At 39.3% G+C, this 26738-nt stretch overlaps 1 protein-coding gene across 1 annotated transcript in view; it reads right to left on the reverse strand.

Annotated features, from left to right (window-relative positions):
• The window catches only part of KLHL32 (kelch like family member 32), a 191144-nt gene that overhangs the window by 65978 nt on the left and 98428 nt on the right, over positions 1-26738 (reverse strand). The window contains exon 5 of the mRNA XM_012769433.3: positions 5366-5464. Coding sequence (XP_012624887.2) covers positions 5366-5464 — 99 coding nt within the window. The remainder of the gene's footprint in view (positions 1-5365; positions 5465-26738) is intronic.

Here is a 26738-nt window from a genome sequence, read left to right on the forward strand (position 1 = left end):
GCTCCCCTAGTGAGCTATGGAATGGCACTCAGTTGGTGCATTTGATTATGAGTATATTAAATATATATGTTGGTATAATCATTTATCTTCTCTAATGTGTGTAAAAAAATGGCTTGGTATTGGAGAAAAATGAGCATGAGTTATAACTCCTCAACCTTGAGGATAAATTATTCTCTTCAGAACAGCCACGATATATTATGTATTTAGGCAATACTGTTAATTTAATAATTAAAATTATAATACATTGTTTTGAAGAGATAACCTCCTGTAAGTCATTGTAGTATTAGTTAAAAAATGATAATCTATGATAATACTATAAATATAAAATACGTAAGCTCCCCAGTGTCAAACTTAATCCCCATAGAAAGTATTTTCAACTTAAAAAACATAAGTAAAGCTAATGGAAAATGTATTTTTCTTGCCATAATTTAAAATTTCAGTATTTAAAAAGCAGAGAAAAATACTAAATGGAGGTATCTTTCCATCCCTCAATACACACTGGACTTCCACAATATGAAGGAAGGGAGGGGTGAGACACAAATTGGTATAAGGCATGACCCCAGCCCACAAGGGCCCCTCAGTGTAGCTGGGAGTGGTATAAGACATTTTCCAACCACATTCAACTACATGCAGAATGTTGCACAGGCAGCACTCGGACACTTTCAGCCCTGGTGAAGGTATTTCAAGGATCCAGTGTTTCTCAAGGTTGAAAGTGGAAAAAAATATTTTCTTACTAAAAATCCATATTTGTGCAAAAAACCAAAAGCAAAAAAAATTACCCTGAATTCGCGCCAACCCCCTCCTAAGGGAATAACGTTCTTTAAACCTTTGTACCTTCACTTTGTACCTTCAATGACTAATTCTCACAGTAGCCCATTTACTGTAAAACTTAACGAAGACAAGGGATGCCGAAGAAACACCAGTCACAGGGGAGATTTAGGGCAGGGGGCCGCTTCCTCCCTCCCATTCCCTTTCCGTTCCTTCTTGGCTTCTGAATGATGAATAGTAAGAACTTGGGCTTTGCTTTACCAGACGATCTACATGTGCACGCCATAAATAGACCACCACCTTCAATCTGGGGAAATGATCTTTCATGCTTGTAAAAGCAGAAAACAAAACCAATGGAACAACCCCCCTCTCTGTTTCCCGTACAGTGATAAAATGCTCTACCTATAGCCCTTGCGTCCCTTTCCTCTCACATCCCAGCAGTCTCCTCTTGCAGGTCACGTCTTCCACATAAAAGTGCTAAACTAATGCCGCTTAATGACAAATTAATGTCCATGAATAAAAAATACACCTCTAATAGCATAGAGTAATTTGCCATTACAATATCATCATTGGACATGCCCCTGGTTTAATACGATGTATTTAATTCATAACCTAATGAGTGATATATAAAAAGAGGGAGATGAACCCTGCAATTACATTTATGTGAGTCTGTCACCTTATTTGTAAAACCTTAGAGTCATTTACATTCAAATTAGAACAAATGAGTGATTTCACAAAGTGTGCTGATAAATGACCACAGCAGCCCAAGACAAAACTGTATTTCCTGTGAACACATTAACAGTTTCCTATTATTTGTTAAAAATTACAATGCATATTGCCCAGTGTGGTGTGAATAATGACTTTTTTACTGATTAGGTCAGAAGAGTAATATGTAGCAAAATAAATAATTTTTCTTCTCATTTTTTCTGATTTTTGCTTTAAATTAACTACTGAATTCTGGTGGATTCACACTGCCACCTGCTGTCTAAGAATAGATACTAGACATATATTCCTATCCAAGGGAGTTCATGTATTCACTACTTTGGTGGTTTGATACAAAGTCTATGTGATGGCTCTTTTTTCTCAATACGTTTAAATTGCATATCATTATAAAGACTGTGGTCCTTAACAAACAGAAAGAACACTTGTTAATCAAATCATAGGATATATTATTTGGGGGTGGTGGTATAAAATTTACAAACTTTGGCTGGTTTGTTTTTGTTGGAAAGCTAACAATAAAAAAAGACATCTTCAGCAAAACACCTGGCCACTAATGCACCACTTTTAGGGGATTAAACACAAAGTCCAGTTACCCATACCCCTGATCTTATGGCACTGTGCATCAGCAGAGGAAAGGGGTAGGGTGAGTGGGGGGGTGTGATGTTTTCCCCACCCCTACCCCTTGGTACAATCTAAAGGGGACTGAAAGGCTCTGCCTGCCACTGAAGATCTCCACTATCTGGTCTTCTGCCAAAATGGCAAGTCCCAACATGAGAAGTCTGCCTTAGGGTCCAGAACAAAGCGGGCCGGTAAAGGCACTATGGCAGGAAATGAGGCTGGGAGGAGCAGGCCTGGCCTTGGAGATGAAGCTAAGGACTTTTTTATGTGAAATAATGCACCTGAATGATCACCACAGGAGCTAACAGAAGTTTCCAAACCAGATTAGCATCCTCCCTCTTAATTTAAGTTTCTCCACCCCTAAAAAGAAAACAACACCCACCTGCCTTAAGGGGTGACTTAGCAGAGTGGGAATGGAAGTCTTTGCAAAACACTCAGCATTGACAGGCCCTCAATATACGCTGGTTCACATCCCTGGGAAAGATAGTGAAGCTCTGGGAACTGAAGTTTGGCATGGATTGAAGCTAGAAACAAGCAGACAGCTTAAGAAGATATTATAAGCTATAAGCAAGAAGGGTGAGAGCCTAAAGAAAGGCAAGACCCCCTACCTCCATCAATTAGCATCACATTCACTATCTGTTCTCCCTTTTTTCCCCACAAACATGCTTTGAGAACTGGTGTGAAGGCCTCACAGCCTACAGGGCTAATTCAAAAGCTGTCCTCATTGACACAGAAGGGCACTGCTCCCACAGGTTGGGGTTCTTGCCCTCAGAAGCCAGCCAGAGGAAAAGCAAGAGAAAGGAGCCCACACAGTGGCCTCAAGGTGTCCCTTTCCTTTCTGGGAGCAGGAGCGGCATCTACATGTGTTCAGAGGCTCTTCATGCTGGTGCAGTAGCTGATGTCCGGGGAGGCTCAGGGACCTTCCGCAATGGTTATCCTTGGACACGCTTTATAGTGAGCAGTGGCATTAGTGACAGAAGGTATCGGAGCAGAGTCCACCTTTCACTCTTCAGGCAGAGAAACCAAAGAAATGATGGCAATTTAAGAACAAAAAAACAATACCTGACATCTTAGTGAGAATAGTTTCAAAAACTCCTAGTTGACAAAGTACCACCTAAGGATGGAGAATATATTAGCACTGACTGACGCGCACAATCTCTAGGTACATCTTAAACATTGGAAATTTTTCACTTAAAACATTATTTTTATATACTCGATAAAATGGTCTCATGTGAAATTAAAAAGCAAAAAGGTATAGCTATAAAACTGTGTCAAAATATAAAAGAAGACAAAGTCAGTCTGTGATTTTGGTAGTCATATAGTCAAAGTTTCCTCCTGTAAGTTTGACATCTTGTAACAATCACAAATAAAAAGGAAAAATAAAATTACACAAGAGAATAAAATGAAAACATATTTGTGAAAAGACAGTGAAAGTTTCAACCACTCCTCTAGAAGCCTGAATAATAACTATCAATAATGCAAAACATATCTGTATGAGAGCTATTTTACCTCAGCAAAATAATGAAATGCAAGAGTTAAATTCCAAAGTGTACAAGTCACTTCGTATCTCAACAAATTCATCTGATAGGGCAGGAGAAAAAAATTGATGTACTTTTGATGTTTGTCTGTAATTCTCATTTATAGAAAATTATAGGTATAGGGATACACACATACACACACCCCATTTATAATATGCACTATGATAACTAACACTATAACCAAATTTGTATCAACGTGCATCACTGATTATTACCTGTGATGGAAAAAGTGAATCAGGTGATGATGCGTAAAGCTCAAGTTGCAATATTTGATGTAGAAATGTCAAATAAAAGTAATTTCAATTTCACAAGTCAAACACATACTTTTGAAGTCTTATAACCTTTCTATGTGATTCCCATTTGCTACTGGCAGAAAGGGATTAAAAACAGCTTTCCCATACCACCTAACAATATTGAGGGGGAAGAGAAAGGAAAATAAGATAAAAATAGCTGAACATTTGCTGTGAGATTAAATGTGTTGAGATAATGATACAAACTTCATATGCTGTGTTGAATTGCTCCTTAGGTGAACATAGCTGACATTCCTCACACTGTCTCACTGGGAGGCACTGGGTCCTACTTCCCAGGTTGCTATGAAGGTTACATAAGATGCTATATGAGAAAGAGCTTTGTAAACTACCTAATGTTTAGAAAACAGAAGTCAATGATAAGGAAATATTTAAAATTAGAGAAAATTATTAGAAAGGAAAATAAAGTGATTAGGCATAAAAACAAAATTTTCTGCTCACTAGTATCATGTCATATGCACAAAGGTAACAGAATTAAATTGTGTGGATTTATTATTTCTTAAAATTAATTATCACTGTTGTTATAATACTGTAATAAATGCAAGTGAAAGTGACACTAGTGGGGGAAATGGGAGGAACCTAAAATTGGAAATTAGTTCTTAACTCTTTGTCAAGTCAAAGAGCCTCACAGGCATGCTATCTGCCTAAGATGCCCCATCTCTCCCTACCTAGCAAAGAGTTTTCATCCAAGAAGAAAAATAGTCTTTGGAATCACAAAGCACTACCACTTGACAGCTATATTGCCTCACACAAGGTGGATGCATTTCGAATCTCTGCCTTTTCATCTACCAAAGTATGCAAAGTTGTTGTGAAGACTGAACGTGAAACATCTGTGAATACAGAGTCAGAGCTGGGTGTACAGGAGTTTTCTCTGCCTCCCTCTCATGGAGTTTTTCCTGACCAGCCAGCAAATTAGGGGAAAATGCACAGATCACTCATCCCCTCTCCAGCATTCACTGCCTGGGAAGTTCACGTGGTCATTAATCATATATGACTTTGTGATATATCAGCCACTGTTACTGAAGCCTTTAACAACTATTGAACTTGTCTTGCATTTGTGGTTATTTCTAAAACGAGACAACACTGTTTCAGACCAGGACCATGTCCAGTGTGGTCTCCCCAGGACCTTGCAGGGAACCCTTGTGTGGCTGTTGACTTATTCTGCTGCCCCAGGGTAGTAGGGAGCTAGGGTGGGCAGGGAAAATGGGGGAAACCACCCACCTCTGGGATAGGACACGAGAGCTACAGCTGCCCTCCGAGGAGCCTCTTGGCAGCTTGCCTCCCAGAGAAATTCTACCAGAGACCCACACCCTGCATTTTACCTATCATTCAGCTCCAGTTGGTGGGGGACAGCTTCTGAGTGCAGGGGAAAGGAATGTGAAGGGCATATTAGCAGGATGCAAGCTCACATACCTGGATGAGATAGTGGGAACATAAATTGAGGAGCTCCAACAGCTGTAGGTGACTGCCAGCTGCCAATACGTCCTGGATCACGCCTGGCTCCAACAGAATCTGTTTTGTTTTTTAATAAAAAGAAAACTATCAGTTAAATTTAAAAATTAATATAGGATTGCTTAATATGTAAATATACCATACTATATTTAAATTGCTGCTTTCCATATTCCACCTGGATTAACACTGCTCCTTATTATGGAAGTCAGTTCTTCTCTTTCTATTCTGATTAATGAGCTGTGGTCCTCACTCTAAGAGCTGAGTTTTTCTCCTTACCATGTGGGCTGATATTCATTTCCTATGTGTAAAGCTCTGCATTTAACCACTTATTTTTTTAGGGCGATGTGAATGTTTTCAAAGAACAATATCACCCTCTTGAAATTCAGTTTGTGATATAATGTTGTAAAATATAAAAGAGTGGAGCTTTAGTTTTTCAAAGTATATTTCAGAATTTTGCTTTTCAGTAGATCACAAAAACAGTATGGTTGACAGGTATTTTAGGGAAAGGTGCTATATCTCCCATTGCCATGTGTGACCAGAGGTGGGTATTCCATTTTACATCTAAGTCCTATAACAGTAAACTTCAACCACAAACTTTCATTTTCCCCTTTCTCAGTCTCAGATTCTCTCATCCTTTCCATTTAAAATAAAGGATTTACAAATACCATTTGCAGAACAAAGACATCACAGAGAAGAAAAACCTTCCAAGTATCCTGGTGATATCAATTCTTCACTCTTTTCAGGTAAGTCTGCAGCTGGCTCCTGCGCAGCTGAACAGAGCTGGAGAAAGACATAATAACTGTGCTGACGAAATTCATGTTACATGCATGACTGCCAGGCGCATGGAGGCCTTGAGTGCCGCCCCAGCCAGCCATCCTAATCCAGTGGTTCCTCAAGTCTGGTCTCTGGACCAGCAGCATCAGCATCACCTGGGAACGCGTGAAAACCGCAAACTCTTGCATACCTCCCCAGACCCTCTGCATTTGGGGGGCCAAATGCAGAAACTGTCAGGGTGAAGCAGCTGGTGTTTTAACAAGCACAGGTAGGCATGAGCACAGTTGTAATCAAGTCACCATTCCACTCTACTACTTCCCCAAGTTCCTTCCTCCTCAAGCCCCTAATTCCTCCTCTGCCTCATTTTCCCCTCACGCTCTTCCAAAGGCTCCCACCACCAAATCCACCAACCTGCCTACCTGGATCTGTATCAGTGCGTTTTGCTTTCCCCAACACTCCACCTGTGCACTTGATCCCAACCCCCTGGGCCCGCCATTGTCCCCTCTCATTCCTGCATCCTTTTGTGTGCTCTTTCTCCTGGATGGCAATTCCCGACAGCACACAAACATGCCATCAGAGCTCTCATCTTAAGAAACAGACATCCCCTCCCCAGACACCACGGCTCCCTCCAGCTGCTCCATGTTCCCCTCCACAAACAAACCTCCTCAGGACAGGAGTCTATACACACTGCTGCCATTCGCCCCACTCTGCTCTCTCGAGCACTGTTGAGTTCTGTTCCCACTGTATTACTAAAAATGTGCTTGTCAAGGTCACCAGTGACTTCCAGGTGTCCAAATCCAATGGCCATTTCTCAATATATTCAATCTTACTTGAGCCAGCCGCAGTTCTCAAAGTCATTGTGCTCCTCCTTGAAACGATTTCTTCCTTTGCCTCTGGGACCACACTCGTTGGCTTTCTCCTGCTTCACTGACCACTTCCTCTCCATCTCCTTCCCAGCCTTTAAGCTTTGGAGATGCCCAGAGCTCATTCCTCAGACTTCTTCTCCCCTCTCTCCACCCATTTCATGGATGGTTTCATGTAATCCTGTGGCTTTAAAACCATATACAGTTGACCCTTGAACAACACGGGTTTGAACTGTGCAGGTCCACTTACATGCAGATTTTTCTTTCAACCAAACTCAGATCAAAAATACAGTATTTTGGGATGTGAAACCCACATATATGGAGGGCCAACTTTTATATGTGGGCTCTGCAGGACTGATTGCAGAACTTGAGTATGCTTGGATCTTGGTATACTTGGGGGTCCTGGAACCAATCCCCTCTGTACAGTGAAGGATAACTATATACGCTGATGACACTAGAATTTGTTCTTCCTGCCCCAACCCCATCCCTTGAATTCAAGATTCTCATATTCAACTGCCTATTCAGCATCACAACTCGGATGTCTAAGGAGCAGCTCAAACTGAACATGTCCCAAACTGAACTCCTGACCCTTTCCATCACCACCAAAGTTGTTCCTATCACAATCCTACCATCTCGGCAAATAGCAACTACCAGCCATTTAGGCTAAAACCTCAGAGGCATTCCTGACTCCTCTTGTTTTCCTCATACCACACACCAGGTCCATCAGCCAGCCCTGTCGGCTCTGTCTTCAAAAAAGTTCCAGAATCAAATCACCACTCACTACTTCCACCTTTATTGCTCTAATCCAATCCACTCTTCTCCCTAGACTGAACTGTAGTAGCCTCCTAACTAGGCGCACTGCTTTCTCCTTTGGCCTCTCACACTGTTTTTAATAATATCAACCAACTTCGTCCTTCAAAAACATAAATAAAATCATGTCACTCCTTTTATTCAAAACCCCAATGACTTTCAATCTCAATGAAAATAAAACCCAAAGGCTTCACTATAACCTAAAAAGTTCCTTGAATATGCTGAGCACCTTGGTGTTTGCAACTTGTTTTCTCTGTCTGCATCACTCTCACCCAAGATCCAGTGTGGCTCACTCCCTCGCATCCGTCAGTCTTCTGCTCAGATATCACCTTATCTGAGAGACTTCCCTGACCATTCTACATAAAATGGTACCCCATTCCCCAACACCCATCATTCCCTACCTCCTAACGTTGATTTATTTTTCATCATATCCCTTACCAACTCATATTACATATTTGTTTGTTTGACTATTTCCTGTTTCTCTGCTCACTAGGAAATATGCTCCAGGAGAGCGGGGACGTCATCCATTTTGTATCCTGAGCACTTAGAACAATGCCCAGCGCACAGCTGTTGCTCAATATTGATGGATTTATTTAATTAAAAATATTGATGAATTGATCCCTACATATATTTTTAATTCACCAATTAATTTTAATTAATTTTATTAATTAACCCACAAAGAAAAAGAACTCTAAATTACATTTCTAAGCTAGAAAAGAAGTGAAAAAGTTAAGCAGAAGTGGCAAGAATACCAACTCTCATCTTATTCTGAAAATTCTTTCTAGCTTCTTTTCCGTCTAGTCAGAAAGAGAAACCTGAATTTCTCCAACTCCTCAAGGAGGGAGGCTTTGACTGACATTCTGGAAATTAGTGCAGCTCCCATCAGAGGAGCAAGGATGTCGTCTAGTCTTGCAGAAGAGGCATGGCCTAAGGCGGAGAATGGGGAATAGATGGATTAGAAAGGTTAGTTTTAGCCTTTAAATCCTGTCGGTTGCGCTCATTTCACACAACTGGTATTCATGATAACCTCCAAGGCTCGATAATGCCAAACACAAAGACAGATATCACAGAGAGACAAGATGAATATTCCATAGCATGTGTAACACGTCCAGCAGGCTGACTTCGAGAAAACCTTCACAGGAAAAACGAGTACCGGGATTGTATTTGTCTTTCTTATTTTTTGTTCTGCAGTTTTTTCCTCCACTCATTATAAATTTCTCTAAAAGACACTTTAGCACAGAAAATCCCTAAGTGCTTTTAAAGGTTTGGAGAAAGGCACCCGACCAAAACAGCAGGTTCTCACTTATGGAAACAGAACCAGCATTTGCAAACCCCACTGTACTACAGTGTTTTAAATTCAGCTCTGTTGCTCTTTGGTGACTGGTTGTTCTAATAGAATTTTCCAGAGAATTTGTGTTTGGGCATCAATAAAAACAAAGATTTAACCTCCTCATGATTTATAGTGTGGTGAATTTATCTATCACCTGCCTTGAAGGGTTGGCCAAAAGAATTACCTCTGTAGAAGGAAGGCATCTCAAACACACACACTTACAAAGGACAACTAAGGAAGCTAAATTTGAGCTCTGCAAAGCACTATGTTTAGGCCCTTCAGAAACGTATACCTATCAACAGGTAGTCTGACACTCAAACCAGGACAGAAAGAAGGAAGAGTCACTTGAGGACCACCTACAGGAAGGGAGGGATGTCCCTGGAGGAAAGCAGAGTGCTAGAGTAGGAGCCAATATGAGCAGCTTGACACATCCAATCCCTTATTGGTCTGGAGGAGCATAGCTCAGCTGGGGGCATAACCAGTGGACACGACAAAATGTCTTAATAACAAGAGATTAAGAAAATGCCAGATGCATAAAGCCAAGTGGCCCAGAATCCAATGAGGAAGGCGAAAACCCTAAAATAAGTCATACTAGGCTGGGCATTGCCTCTACCCTCAACGATGCTCACCTGTTTGGGTGGGGCTCACCTGCAGAGCTGGGGCTTCTCCAGATTTGCAAACAGGTTTGCACTAAGGATCAGGAGCAGGCTTAGGTGAGGCATGAATGTCTCTTGTCCATGGGGACATCGATATGCCTCTCCCTGCTCCCACCCACACCTGACCTCTGGGTGGCAGAATACAGGGGCTTGTGCTTGAAGGAAGGGAGCTGGACAGTGCCAGCTGGGGAGGTGACAATCTCATTATGTGGGTTTGGCCCAGGAACCTCTTCCGCAGCTTTTGGCAGGCAAGGCCGTGTGAACCGAGGGGACGTCCACAACTGATTCCCACCCCAAATGCCAAGACTCTGTACTCGCTTTGGTGGGGATAAGAACTGGCCAGTGGCTGTGATGCTAGATGGTGTGACAAAGCAATAGTGGTAAAACTCACAAGTGCAGGAGAAGGGAATGGATATCTGGTGAGAGATGTTACATCAGAATTCAGTTATGAAGTGGTCCAGTCACCCTCTTGGGAGGAGGTACTCTTGAGCCAAGTATGTCCTCTGGCCACCAATCCAAGCAGAATTGGTAGCAGATAGTTGAATTTGCACAATCCCTAATGAAGGCCCCCAAAACTGGAATAAGACTGGGGCTCCTGGTCTCAGCGTTATCTTCAGGCAGGATGTGGACCCGAAACTCGTGACAGAGGAAGGGTGTGAGACCTGAGGTGAGAGTCTTCACAGGGCATGATGGCGTGGGTGGCCTCGAGCAGCACTCACTCCTCACTGGGTGGCGCTCTGGGAGACCAGAACTAGTACTAGCAGACTAGCAGGTCGGAGCAGGGATGGCCCACAAACCCCAGGGTGTCCGGTCCCTTCTTCAGCTCATCCTCCCGCACCACCAGGTGTCCAGTCTCTCAATTCTGTCTTGTTCTTCTCTTCATTTTTCCTCCTACTTTCACCTTGCTGCTTGGACTGGCTGCTGGTAGAGACTGTTTTTAATTGCCATAGCAAGTCTCAGTGTGACCTTTTTTTAAATTTTTATTGCCTGTGAACAAGGGGGTTGCATCTTCAGAAAATTTTATATTTTCAGGTCTTCAAAGCTATGTTCCTCATTTCTTGCATTGGAAGACCTTTAAATTACTTGCCTCTGGGTTTGTGGATATAGCAGGCTAAAGAATTTGAGCATACTAAAGCCAGACAACTAAGGTCTGAGCACACATGAAGACACTTTGCAAGCACAAGCACTCATGCAACTGCAAATTAGATGTAGTCTAACATAATAATAAACAAAAACATTTCCTCTCTTCTTTATACTTTCTTTCTTTGGGACTTCGTTTCCCTGCATAACCAAAATGGCAAGTTACCGCAATTTCGAACACATGAATCATCAAATAAATTGAATACAACAGCATTAATAGCTTTTAAATGATCAGATGTTCAAGACATATAAAACTTTTTGCATAAAGTTCTCCTTTATAAGCAAATTCTTATAGATGGTACATGAAACACAAGATCTACTTTGCTATGAGAAATTGCCACCCATCTGGAATTTGTTTCAAAAGCATAAATATTTTTAATCCACAAGGTGGCGCTCATGCTTCAAGCAAAGGATTTTCTAAATTACTCATGTACTGCACATCTATATCTGACACTGTAAGTTTATTTTTAAAAAGAAAAAAAATTCAAGTGAGGATAATAAAACAAACAAGTTCTACTTTGTAAATGTTTCTATCACATTGTGAGATATTCATAAATATTTCCGCTGTAGGGCTCAATCTGAGCACTACTGGTTCTGCATAAATCAGGGAGTTCAAACTTTTGGAACTTGTAGAAATCCTCATGGTGTGGCCCCAACTTTATTTTTAAAACTAATTTCCAATTCTGTGACCTTCTAGTCCCTCTGCTAAAGCCAATAGTCCACTGTTCTCCACACTCAAGCAATATCTTGTTCTCCACCTTCAATGACCTCCTCCTCACTTCGTCAATCTCCATAGATCAAAATCCAACTCATTCTACAAGATCCAGCTTTAAGTCCACTTCCTACACAAAGCTTAGCAAGATCTGTGCCCACTCCAACCTCCAGCTGGAATTATTCTCACGGAACTCCAAACTGTCACAGATGTCTGGTGAACTAAGCTCTAGATCACACTGTCTTATTTCAAATCCTGGCTCCTATACTTGCTGGCCACAGAATGAGTTTGAGGAAACTACTCAACTCTATGTGCCTCAGTGACCTTATATGTACAGTGAAATAATATCTACCTCAAAAGACTGTTTTAAGGACTGAGAAAATATATGTGTGTCATTACAATTGTATATGCCTATATGTAACAAAATAGCTTAAAAATATGAGGCTTATTTTTCCCACAAAATTTGGATTAGGCAGCTCGGAATGCCAACTAACCAGCTTCCTTGTATTTTTCTGTTTAACAAATCTCAGTCTGTGGTTTCACCGGCCTAAAATGGCTGCTATACCTCCAGGCACTGCATTTGCCTTTAAAGCAGAAAGAAAACAAAGAGTAAAAAAAAAAAAAAAATCCATTTGCCAGCTGAGTTTGTCCTTATTTATCAAAAAACTATAGATCGCCTACAAACACCTTCACATAGACTTCATTTCCATCTCAATGGCTAGGTGGTTATACATAGCTGCAAACGAGCCTGGGAAATTGAGTTTTTATGGCTGGATGCACCATTGTCCCATATCAAATTAGAGTTCCCTATAATGGAAAAAGAGGAAATGAATATTGGGTGGGTAATCAGAGTATAGGATATGGCATTTAGCATAGTATCTATTGATAGTAAATCCTCAATAAATGTTAACTATTATCAGTTTCCTTTTTGTGAGACTAAGTACTTTTGCCCTGAGTAAGTTGTGCCCTGTCAGGTTTTACCTGAAAGACTTTGATGGAAGAATCTATACTATTTTATGTTCATTGCTGTTGAACATCCTAGAAGAGCACCTCTAGAATTATTTACTCAAGAAATTCATGGCCTTGAAAGACAACTTCTGGGGAAAATATTAGAAGGTGTCAAAAGCCTCGTGGGAAGCCTGGGAACATGCTAATCCTCATTAATGGTTATCTAATTAAATGAGTCAAATAAAAGGACACAATAGATGTCAACTACCAGCTGTAATAATATGTCCAAATAAAGGTAACCTTTGGGTTGGGTATTGTATATAATGAACTTGTGATTTGATTAATTCTTTTTTTTTTTTTTTTGAGTCAGAGTCTCACACTCTGTTGCCTGGGATAGAGTGCCGTGGCATCAGCCTAGCTCACAGAAACCTCAAACTCCTGGGCTCAAGCGATCCTACTGCCTCAACCTCCCAAGTAGCTGGGACTACAGGCATGCACCACCATGCCCGGCTAAGTTTTTTCTATATATTTTTAGTTGGCCAAATAATTTGTTTCTATTTTTAGTAGAGACGGGGTCCTGTTCTTGCTCAGGCTGGTTCCAAACTCCTGACCTTGAATGACCTGATCCGCCCACCTAGGCCTCCCAGAGTGCTCGGATTACAGGTGTGAGCCACCATGCCCAGACATGATTAATTCTTTACGTTTCAAATTTTGTCTGGTGGCTTTCTTCCAAACATAGTACACTTGTACAAATTTCTAAAAGACCTAAATATCAATCATTTTAAAATATTAACTTATAAATATTTCAATTTATCCAATAAATTTTCACTTTATGAAAAAGCAATCAACTTTTCCATCTATTAACATATGAAAAAAGATATCACTAGGTTTGATTTTCAGAATATTTTAAAATAATGCTGAAAACCACACAGGCAAAATAATAATAAAAATGCTAGAAAAGGAAGGTGTGGGAATCACTTTGAGAATACTATTATTAATACTTTCCTCCACAAGTTTGCATATTCTCACTTGGTTCCTTTGGAATTTCTGAGGTTAAGGCAGGTTGTAGAAGCACAGCATTCTCTAAGACACTAAGAAGAAACTTTAGAACAGATAATGAGGCAAACATGACATTACCAGAAAAATGACATGTTGCTATGCCACTAATACAATTCAGATAAGGTATAGATGTTGCTACTAAAACTGGTTTTTCCTTTCCTATTTTAAGACATAATAGAAGGAAGACAGATTAAAGACTCATCTACTCAAGCTAGGTGCTTGCGTAGAAAGAAAAAAAAGAAGCCAAATGGAATTATTAAGTTGTCATGTAATTAATGCTGAGATAATGGTGCACTGGTCTGGGTTGATTGAAAGAAGCTATGAAATAATTCTCCATATGAAAATGTATATCATTAATATCCATTTCCTTGTTCATATGAGTAATCCCTTGTATTTGCTTTATAAGGAATGGAGATTAAAGTATGGCTCTAGGCTAGGTGCAGTGATTCACGCCTATAATCCTAGCACTTTGGGAGGCTGAGGCAGGATCACTTGAGGTCAGGAGTTCAAGAACAGCCAGAGCAAGAGTAAGACTGATTCTCTAAAAATATAGAAAAAATATTAGGTGTGGTTGCAGTCCTAGCTATTTGGGAGTTTGAGGCAAGAGGATTGCTTAAGCCCAGGAGTTTGAGGTTGCAGTGAGCTATAATGATGCCACTGCATTCTACCCAGGGTGACAGAGAGATCCTGTCTCACAAAAAGAAAAAAGAAAAAAAGTGTGGCTCTACAGTCCACAGGTTCTAGAGTCCACTTTAGAAACCTGGGAAAGTTGGCCAGGAATGGTGGCTCACGCCTGTAATCCTAGCACTCTGGGAGGTCATGGTCAGATCATTTGATGGTCAGGAGTTTGAGACCAGAGCAAGAGCAAGACCCCATCTCTACTAAAAAATAGGAAAAATTTAGCCAAGCATAGTGGCTTGTGCCTTTAGTCCCAGCTGCTCGGGAGGCTGAGGCAGGAGGATTGCTTAAGCCCAGGAGTTGGAGGCTGCTGCGAGCTATTATGAAACCACTATACTCTGGGTGACAGAGCAAGACTCTGTCTCAAAAAAACAAACAAACCTGGGAAGTCATTGACACGTTTGTTTTTAGAATCATCTTACTTAAAAAGCGGATGTCTGCTACTGGCTAGGCCCAGTGGCTCACACCTCTAATCCTAGCAGTTTGGGAGGCTGAGGCAGGAGGACTGCTTGAGCCCAGAAGTTCGAAATCAGCCTGGAAAACATAGTGAGACCCCTATCTCTACAAAGAAAAAAAAGTCTAGTCTACTACCTACTTTCATAGGGTTTGAATAAGGATAAAATGAGATGACCCAGGTAAAATGCTTAGGATAATTCTTGGTACATTTTATATAGATAACTACTATTATAATTGTTGTTAATTTCATGAACAAATAAATCTATTTCACAATGACCCCTACTTCTACTTCTAGTATCGACACACTATCTGCTATGTACCAGGTATCAAGGGGGGGTGTTTCATTTATGTTATCTGTCCTTATACACTTCCCCACCTATCACTCTTGCCAGTAAATATTATCTCCATATGGCAGGTGAGAAACCGAAGGCATGGAAATTTACCCAAGCAAATCCTTTCTGAGTGTCAACAGTGCTCTGGGCACCTTTCTAGGCACTAGGGATATGACCCTGAACAAGACAAACACATTTCCTTGTCGCCATAGTATTTAGAGTATAGGTGCTGGCCAACTGGGCAGACTGAGGTGCCACCAACTAACAAGAGTAAAACAAAGGAAGAAGCTGGTGTGGAGGGAAGATCAAAAGCTCCATTTTGAGGATATGTCCAGTTTGTGATGCCTACGAGTCATCCTAAGAGAGATATCAAGTAGACAGAAATATGAGTCTAGTTACAATCCCTAAGCCAAATCTTCCTATCACGTGTTTTTGCGCAGTCTGTGAAGAATTGTTTAAATTTTTCTACTTGCATTTTAAAATTTCAATTTTTTAATTAATACACTTTATCTTTTACAGCGGTTTTAGGTTCACAACAAAATTTGGTAAGAAGTATAGACTTTGTATAGACCTCCTGCCACCACATGTGCATAGCCTCCCTATCAACACCCCCCACAGAGTGGTTTATTTGTTACAACTGATAACCAACATTGACACATCATTATCTCCCAAAGTCTACAGTTTGCATTAGGGTTCACTCCTCCTGTTAAGCACTTCATGGGTTTTGAGAAATTTATAATGATGGCTATCCACTATTATAGTATCATACAGAATAATTTCACTGCCCTAAAAATCCCCTTTTCTCTTCTCTAACCTCTGGCAACCACAATCCTTTTTACTGTCTGCGTAGTTTTGCCTTTCCCAGAATGTCATATCATTGGAATCTCTCAGTATGTAGCCTTTTGAAATTGCCTTCTCTCAATTAGTAACATGCATTTAAATTTTCTCTTTTCATGGTGTGAAAGATAGCTCATTTCTTTTTACCACTGAATAATATTCCATTGTATGGATGTACCACTGTTTATTTATCTGTTTACCTACTAAAGAACATCTTGGTTGCTTCTAAGTTTTGCCAATTATGAATAAAACTGCTATAAACATTCATGTGCAGGCTTTTGTATGGACATAATTTTCAATTCATCTGAGTAAACGCCAAGTAGTGTAATTGCTGAATTATATGGTAAGAGTATGTTTAGTTTCGTTAAAAAATCTCAAACTGTCTTCCAAAGCAGCTGTATCATTTTGCATTCCCACCAGCAATTAATAAGATTTCCTGTTGCTCCACATCCTCACCAGCAGTTAGTGTTTTGTCAGTGTTCTGCATGTTGGTGCAGGGTATGTTAATAGGTACGTAGTGGTATTTCATTATTTGTTGGTATTTCATTATTTGTTGCAATTTGCTATTCTCTCATTACATATGCTGTTGAGTATCTTTTTATATGCTTATTTGCCCCCTGAACATATTCTTTGGTGAGGTGTCTATTCAAGTCTTTTGTGCATTTTTTAAAATCAAGTTGTTCATTTTCTTATTGGTGTTTACAGTTCTTTGTATATTTTGGATAATATTCCTTTATGAGATATGTCTTTTGCAAATATTTTCTCCCAGTCTGTGGCTTGTCTTCTCATTTTCTTAACAGTGTCTTTCACAGAGCAGAAGCAGCTTTTAATTTTCAAAAGTCCAAGTTACAAATTATTTTTTCCATGGACCATGTTTTTGGTGTTGTATCTAAAAAGTCATTACCATACCAAAAGTCATCTAGATTTTCTCCTATGCTACCTTCTAAGAGTTTTCTGGTTTTGTGTTTTACATTTAAATCTATAACCCGTTTTGAGTTAACTTTTGTGAAGGGTGTAAGGTCTGTGCCTACATTCGTTGTTTTTGCATGTGGAAGTCCAGTTGATACAGTACCATTTGTTGAAAAGACTATCTTTCCCCTATTTTATTATGTTTGCTTCTTTGTCAAAGAGCAGTTGACTATATTTACGTGGGTTTATTTCTGGGCTCTCTATTCTGTTCCATTGGTCTGTTTGTCTATTCTTTTGCCAATATCACACTGTTTTGATAACTGTGGCTTTTTATTAATAGTAAATCTTGAGGTCAAGTATTGACAGTCCTCCAACTTTGTTTTTCTCCTGTAATAGTATGTTAGTTATTCTACGACTTTTGCTTCCCCATTCTAAATAAAGTTTGTTGATACCCATAAAATATCTTTCTGGGATTTTGATTAGGATTACATCGAATCTATAGATCAAGTTGGAAAGAACTGACATCTTGACCATATTGAGTCTTCCTATCCATGAACACGGATTCTATCTCCCTTCATGTAGTTTTTTATTTCTTTCATCAGAGTTTTGTATTTTCTTCATATAGATTTTATACGTATTTTGTTAGATTTATACCTATTTCATTTTTGGGAGTGCTAATGTCCAAGAATAGTTTTAACATTTTTAAATAATCAAAAAGCCCCAGAAGATGTCTCATGACACATGAAAATTACATAAATTTCAAATTTTTAAAAAACTTTTTACATTTTTAATTATTATCGGTACATAATAGTTATATATCTTTATAGGGTACATGTGATGTTTTGATATAGGCATACAATGTGAATTAATCAAATATCTCAGGCATTTAACATCTCTTTGTGTTAGGAACATTCCAATTCCACTCTTTCAGTTATTTTAAAGTATACCCTAACTTACTACTGTTGATTATAGTCACTTCATTGTGCTATCAAATATTGTTCATTCTATGTATCAAACTACCTTTTTGTACCCATTAACCATCCTCACTTTACCTCCCTCCTGCTATCCTTCCCAGCCTCTGATAACCCGTTATTCTACTGTCAACCCTCCATGAGATCAATTGTTTTTAATATTTAGCTCCCATATATGAGTGACAACATGCAAGATTTGTCTTTCTGTGCTTGGCTTATTTCACTTAACAATGTTCTTTAGTTCCATCCACGTTGTTGCAAATGGCAGAATTTCTTTCCTTTTTGTGGCTATACAGTATTCCATTGTGTATAATTTCTCTATCCATTAATCCATTGATGGACACTTAGGTTGATTCCAAATCTTAGCTATTGTAAATAGTGCTGTAATAAACATGGGAGTGCAGATTATCTTTTCAATATGCTGTAAATTCAACTTTTACTGTAAATAGAGTTTTACTGGATCATAGCCATGCATATTCATTTACATATCTGTCTCTGTAGCAGTTTTCATGCTGCAACAGCAAATTTGACTACAAGAGAGACTCCAAATGGCCTGTAAAGCCTAAGTTATTTAGGCTGTCCGGCCCCTCACAAAAAAGTCTGCCAATCCCTGGTCTGGAATAGGTGGGGGCTGGGAGTCAATAGCATAAGATTGTAACAAATAACGTGGGTCCGGATGACATCATCAAGGAAACTGGTTAGTCTCAACGGGAGGGTTCTGAAGCCTGGGAAATTAGGGGCCCAGAGAGGGGAGGAGCAAGCAAATCCTCCTGGAAAGGGTGGGTGGGAGGACAGGTGTGGCACAGAATGAAAGCCCACAGAGTATGGGGGTACAAAAGCCAGGACAGAAAAGGCTTCAGTGGAGACGCAGGTTGGCTATGTTGTATAAAGCCAAAAGGTCATATATGACAGTATTTAATTGAATTTGGCAATATTTGTGACTATTACAACAGTTTCAGTGGAATGCTGAAGATGAATGTCTCCAGACTTAATGAGTGGAAAATGAGTTAAAAATTAGTGAAAATGAGGAAAAGTAAGTTCATGTAACACTTTTCATAAATTCTGCTATGAAGAGAAGCAGTAAATAAATGTTAGCTTTATCAGGGAATGTAAGAAAAAGAAAGGGATTTTTAAAGGTGAGCAATAGAGCGTGTTTATAGGCTGTGAGAATGATGCAGCCAAGAAAAAGCAACCGATGTTGGAAGAGCCACAAGTGAGGATTATAGGAACGATGTCGGAGAGGGTGAGAGAGACTGGGATCCAGGGCTTAAGTCGGGGAGGTGGGGAGTTAATCTCTGACAGTTCAGGGATGCCTCTCCCACCGTAAAAGATGGGAACATAGAGAATAAGTTCACAGAAACAAGTGGTTTGTGGGATCAATGGTGGATCTTCCTGTCTGTTCCTATGTTCTCAATGGAAGGTGAATTTTCCTTATGACAATTTCCATGGTTTTCAATTTCCATGGTAAAAAAAATGGCTATTTTATTTCCTTCCTGCAAAGCACAGTGCTAATTATCTTCTTATTTTTCAGGCAGTGTTCTGTGAAGTACTACAATTCAATTTTTTTATTCTCCTACCTAAACTTGTATAACTTTTGGAGCACTAAACATCCTCAGGTGTTCCACTTATGTTCCATATACAAACAATTCAAATTCCTACTAATTAATTTCTTACAAATGAAATGGAATGATCTGGCATTTTCAATCACAGTTTGACTCACTCTGAGAAAGCTTCAATGTGCATTTTTTCCATCAATGCATCCCTAACATCTAGTAAGTCCTTAAAATATAGTAGGTGCTCATTAAGTATTTGTGGAATCAATGAATCTGACTTTGAAAATAAAATATAGATGGTTTCTATGAAGTATATAGAAAGTAAAATATTCACAAATTAACCTAGCATATTTGATACATACAAATTATTCCTTTACTTGAATGTTCTCTTTATTATATTACTAGTACTCAAATGCAATATCTACTTGCAAGATAAATCTTCTCAAAAGTACTATTTGGCTAATTATGTATCCTGACATTAAGTACATATATTTTTACTACGAGGTTGTTTTCTCTTTTTAAAATTTGACGTTTAGAATGCTAAAACTCTCATATAATACTCCTTCCTGCAATTACTAAATGCTTCCAGCAGGGGGCTCAAGAATTCCATTTTAAGGAAAAAACTTTAAAAAGCCCATTGTCCAACAATAGCTACTGTAAAACTCAGAAGGCAATTCCCATAAAAATATGTTCTTTCTCTTAATCAAGTAAATCCAGGTCTGAATTTACTTAGAAATAATCCAAATTAAAGAAAAAAAACTAGACTACAATAAAGTGGTATTATTTATATACTGTGCATTTATGGATAAATGTACTTTTATCTAATTCTAGAAAAAAATTGAAGTCAATTGTAATCACAAAATCTTTATAAAATTGAATAGGTATATGAGCAAAGTCCAGAAGAACACAGAAAGATAACATATTATATGTGAGAATTTGTATGAAATTATTTTTCACTTTTATTCTTATGTTTATATAAACATTTGGGTAGGTTTTTTTGGTCATGTTCAAAGATAAAAAAGTAATTAATGTTTATAGAATTTGCATGCCCCTTTATTTTTCGTGATGAAATAATAATAGAAAAAATTTAGAAAGCAAGTGGAAGGGTTTATTTATGAAACGAAGTGGGAATCTAGAGGCACTTCATTTTAATAGGCAAAACTAATGGGTACAGCACCACATCATTTCTGCCTGCAACTAACATTAACATTCCTCTGGGAACTTTCAGACAGAGGTCCTATATCTTTTTATTCACTTTATTTACTTATATTCTGCTTCATTTCAAGAAGAATCTGAGGTATCAATACAAGCACTTAAATATTAGGAACGTAAGAAAAAATAAGAAACAAAAAGTAATGAGGTCAGAAGAAGATATATCTATTCACACATACACATATATATGCATACACATATATACACATCCACACACACTATATATGCATCCTCATAACTGTAAGTGGGCCACAGATGTGACTTCAAGTTTCCTAGCATCAAAACTAAAAAAGACTAAACAAGAAATATAACCTAATACAAGATCAAAAGGTGGAAATACTAAAATGAATTCATGCTTCTCCAGATTTTGAGATCTAATGGAAATTTTCCTATAGACATTGAGAGGGTCACTGAATGACATACTTGGCAATACTTTCAATACCAACAAAAGTATATTCCATAGAACACTGCTTAGAAAGCAAACATTAATAACGAGGTTTTTTAAAAACCCAGATATTTAATTTTCTGATTTTCTGGCTTAATCCAAGTATAAAATTTAGAATACCTAAACAGTGTTTCTCAGGGGAGTCAATACCACCTTCTAGGAGGCTATTTGGGATTTTGTGTATATATTTTTGGTTGTCCCAGCTGGGTGGGCAATACTGGCATTTATTGGGCAGTGGTCAAGGTGCTAGACATCATGGAGCATACAGGACAGTCATTAACCACAAAGAATTGTGCCGTAGGCTACACACTGGAATGCCCTGCTGGACATGTACATAAGAGAAAATAAAGGTCAAAGCACAGAATATAACTCTGTTTTATATACAAACACATTTTTTTCTTATTCTGTCAAGATACACTGAACTTTCCAGGAATGCTACCACCACAAAAAAACAAGAGAAGACTGTTGCTTTGTTTTATTTGGAATTTTACTAAAAGAGTTGTTCATATAATACAACCTCCGTGGAAAGTAACAACCTTTGTGGAGATACCTCAAAGAGCTACAAGTAGAACTACCATTTGGTCCAGCAATCTCATTACTGGGCATCTACCCAAAAGCACAAAAGACATTCTATAAAAAAGATATCTACACTAGAATGTTTATAGTAGCACAATTCACAATTGCAAAGATGTGGAAACAACCCAAGTGGCCATCAATCCATGAGTGGATTAATAAAATGTGGTATATGTATCCCATGGAGTTCTACTCAGCCATAAAAAACAATGGTGATCTAGCAACTCTTGTATTATCCTGGATAGAGCTGGAACCCATTCTACTAAGGGAAGTATCACAAGAATGGAAAAACAAGCACCACATGTACTCACCATCAAATTGGTTTTAACTGATCAACACTTAAATACACATATACTAATAATATTCATCGGGTGTCGGGAAGATGGGAAGGGGGATGAGATACACACCTAATGGGTGCAGTGCACACTGTCTGGGGGATGGACATGCTTGAAGTTCTCACTCAGGTGGGGCAAAGGCAATATACATAACCTAAACATTTGTATATCCATAATATGCTGAAGTTAAAAAAAAGATTATCCTAGCACTTTGGGAGGCCGAGGCGGGCGGATTGCTCAAGGTCAGGAGTTCGAAACCAGCCTGAGCGAGACCCCGTCTCTACCAAAAATAGAAATAAATTAATTGACCAACTAAAAATATATATACAAAAAATTAGCCGGGCATGGTGGTGCATGCCTGTAGTCCCAGCTACTCGGGAGGCTGAGGCAGTAGGATCGCTAAGCCCCGGAGATTGAGGTTGCTGTGAGCCAGGCTGACGCCACGGCACTCACTCTAGCCTGGGCAACAAAGTGAGACTCTGTCTCAAAAAAAAAAAAAAAAATTAAAAGAGTTGTTCATAATGTCTTCTGGAAAAGTTGTGCCCCAGCATATACATACTGAAATATATATTATTTTTAACATAAATTTCTTTCCTTTTGTTTGGTCTATATTTATTCACTTAAGGCGTTCTATTGATGTTCAGAGTAATTTGTGTAGGTAAGTTATACTATCTAAGAATTTCATCTCAGGATAGTAAAAGTGGCCTTTTTATATTAAAGTCTCGTACATGATTGAGAATCACCAAGTCACATGGACAGACTACATATCTTCTGGGGAATCCTTTATGTGTATAATTTTTCTCCAGTGAAATTTTAGTAAGAGCTGTCTAGCAAGCATGATGAGGCTGGAGTGCAATCGTTCTCTTTTCCTGAATAAGGGAAAAGTTTATGTACTTTAAAAATCCATCCATAGGCTAATACCTTCTTATGAAATTTAGGGAGCTAGCTGGAGGGTGTCAAGTCAGAGAAGGACCACTTGTTCATTGCCCCACTAATGACAATAAAACCACTATCAAAGGCAACAAGGAAATATTTCTCTTTCTATTCCCTACTCTAGCAGTGGAGTGGAGTGGGAGGTACAGAGAGTTGGAAGGAGAGCGGAGGAAAGAAGAACCAACCCGACTCATTTCAATCACATTTTACATAATGAAGACGCGTTACAGCACAGAGGATGCCACACTTGTTCTGGTCATCTAACATTATCTCAGATGTCTGGAGCCCCTCCTAGTGTTATCCGTGTGCATGTCCTGTACATAGGAGATGAAGCACCCTGGCCCACAATGGGTTCCACAGTGCAGAATGGTGCCAAGAAAGATTAAAAATTCAGCAAGCATAATGTTCAAACACATTTTGTTTTCATTGGGGGGCTGAGTTTAATAATAATGTCCCAAAGGAAAATGTCAGTGCCTGAAATGTGACTATTACTCAAGTAGAATGCTAACAGAGTCGGCCTTTTTTTTGATGTTTGACAGCTGACAGCTTTCAAGCCACACCCTTCCCTCTTCCCCACCCGCCCCACACAGGAGCAAAGGGATAGGAAAGCCTCCAAGACACACAAGCACCGCGTGCATAGAGAACCCTTATCCAAGCCGCACCTTCTAACCACAATAAAAGCCAAAGCCAGTCACCAATCCTTGCTCTTCTCAAGCCATCTCTGCAGCTGCTTGGGAGCCATCCTGCTCTCAGAATGTCTCATTATGTGAGCAATAACCCTTTTCATACCCTGTTGGGATGTGTGTAGCATTATTGGTTTCAACATTTGAATCATGGGGGGTGGGGGGGTGGGCATCATGTTTCTGCAGAGCGAGTACAAGACAATTAAGAAATCAAAAACTTGTAAATTATTATGAAAAAACAAAAATAAATTTTTTAAAAAATAAAAATATCAGTTTTGTTACCAAATTGAAAAGCTGATCTCAGAGGGTTGGCCACAGCTACACTTCCTCACACGGAAACATTTTAGACATTAATCTGCTGAATATATGGCTTTATAAATCTGGCGGTATAATCTACACTTGACCAGACAGCACACACATTTAATAAGGGATAGCCGACTGGCACGAAGAGAGACTGTCAGCTAGAGCTGACCCTGCTCTGTAGGTGGGAGGCTCTCCCACAAGGCATCATTGTGTCTGAATCAACTGTTTTCCATGAGGAACAGCCAGGCCTTGGGACCAAGGAAGTTGTTCTTGAGTCCTCAGCTGCGAAAAATAAGCTTCTAGGGGTCAGTCAGGACTTCTAAAAATCTCACAATAAACAATTAGGTTCTCAACCTGTCCTTACCAATTTGAACATCAAACCATGTCAAGGGTTTATTATTTTGCTATCTTGGAAAGCCATAAAAATTCCATTTGGCACATTGCCTCCAATGGCTATGGGTAAGGTTCTTGTTTGTTAAATGGGTCGACATATTCTATGAAAACATGACTGTCAACATATAACAGCTTAACCCCAAAACAAGAAGCAGACTAATCTGCTAGTTTGTTTGTTTCAGTAATGCACAGATAAAAGAAAATCTCCCCAAAGGCAAATAATGGAATCTCAAAAGATTCAAGAAATCAAAGAAGTCACTGATGGAATTCAAACTTCCTATTTCATTTCACACCTCTCAAACTTTCTGTCAACAATTGTTATGGTCTCTGGCACAACTGTGACAAGAATTAAGGTGAGGAGAAAACAGTCACTTTCTGCACAATTCAAGCCAAACTATAGCAGTTCTCACTTATCTATCTATGGTTTTGGTTTCTTTGATTTTAGTTACCTGTGGTCAACTGAAGTCCAATAATATTAAATGGAAAATTCCAGAATTAAACAATTTGTAAGTTTTTAAATGCATGCTGTTCTGAGAAGCATGATGCAATCTTGTGATGTCCGCTCCATCCCACTGGGACGTGAATCATCCCTTTGTCCAGCAGATCCCATTGTACACACTCCCTGCCCGTTAATCACCTGGCAGCTGTCTCGGTTATCAGATTTAAAAAAACAGTATTTGGGGGTTCAATACTATCTATGGTTTCAGGCATTCACTGGGGGTCTTAGAACGATGAGTAAGGGAGACTACTGTATTCTTCCTTCGAATGTCAATTCCAGAATGTGCCCTCCAGGGCCTGGGGCCCAGTACAGGTGCCTCCAGGACCTTTTACTTGCCAGATTTCTATAGGTACTGCCAGCTGAAGAAAGGATTCTGAAGCTAAAATATTTAAACCACTGAATGGTTTTAACACTGCTCCCAAGAGAAGCATCAAGAAATACTTCTCCCAGATTTGTTCCATCTGCTACCATTTAGCTCAGCCAGGTTATGTTTGTAAGTAATCTGACGGAGACTTTCTCCATGTAAAGTGACACATCACCCCGAAGGGATAGTCCATGGGAAAGCAGTTCCAATTAGGACTCCTGTCACTCTGCTGCCTGGCCTGATGGCTCAGGCCTCCAGAGAAATGTATTTCACTGTGGGAAATAAACAGTTTCAATGATTATCAAAATGTAATGCTACAGTACATGCATTATTAGCAGTATCTAAAAAAAGGTCATGTGAACTTATTAGGAAACCAAATGAGAATCAAAAAGAAAAAACTTTACTCTTTAAGACTTTGGAAATTCAAGATTTTCCTTTAGTTTTCAATTCCTGACTATATAAATATTTTTACTTGACTGCAATTATAGATAAAACAATTTTTTCACTTGGAGTATCATACTTCTCTAGATATCCAAAAGGCTTCAAAATATGAATAGTGATGTTTACACAATATTTCCTTGTGAAGACTGTAAAAGTATTCTATGGGTCAGAGAAAGGTAGTTAGGATGAGTGTCCATCAAGAGATGGGTCCTTCTATAATGCTGAACAGCTATGGGCTGGACTTACTGGATAATAAGGAGAAATGCAAAGGGACACCAATATCAAAGAATCTTTCTTCAGATGCTCAGGTACGACTAACTGGTTCATGGCCAAGAAAGTTAACAGTATCTGGAAGTGGAGAATTTTAAAGGGGACTACAAATGTCACTATCATTTAGTACATAGTTTCTCCCTTTACCAGGTTTCTGGAATCTCTCCATCAGGCTACAAGGGACAAAATAAGAGGAGGACAGCTCCCTGGAAAGTAAGAGGAAGTTAATTAGGTTCAAACCCTTGTTCTACTACATCTAAGGTATTTATCACAGTGCTTGACATATAGTCTATCTTCCTTGGCATCATTGTGCCACAGTGTTAAATGATAAACTTTATTGTGGTGCTCAGTCCTATTTGCTTCTATGTTGGTCCAACACTACGCAAATTTCTAGAGGCTTATTCCTGGGCCTTTGGGGTTGGAATTCCTTCCACCTTCCAAGCAGGACTCTTTTCTCTATATAAGAGGGTCTCAATGTTATTATGCTCCTCACTATCTGGCTGGGTGTTTTGTTTGTTTTGTTTTGTTTTTACACCTGCTTGCTCCTGGGTGGCTGACCTCTGGTCTAGTTTGGGATTCCTTCTCCTAAGCAACATCTCCATCAGACTCTTTTTTCCCCACTTCTTCATCATCAGTTTTCTACTCAGGACTGGTGTGAAACACGAATGAATTCCTGGCCAGAGCTGGAAAGTGAGGAGAGTGAGGAAGGCTAGGATAACAGGATGGGTCCTCCTGCCCACCAGAGTAAGTTGAATTCGTGTTTTCTTAGATTCACTTTGTCCTTTTCTCCCTAAGGCAGATCTGCCTGGGCACAGTTTACATCACACCATTAGCTTCTGACCTCACTCCCAGAAC

Source organism: Microcebus murinus, chromosome 5 (genome assembly GCF_040939455.1).
Source record: "Microcebus murinus isolate Inina chromosome 5, M.murinus_Inina_mat1.0, whole genome shotgun sequence".
Classification (NCBI taxonomy): domain Eukaryota; kingdom Metazoa; phylum Chordata; class Mammalia; order Primates; family Cheirogaleidae; genus Microcebus; species Microcebus murinus.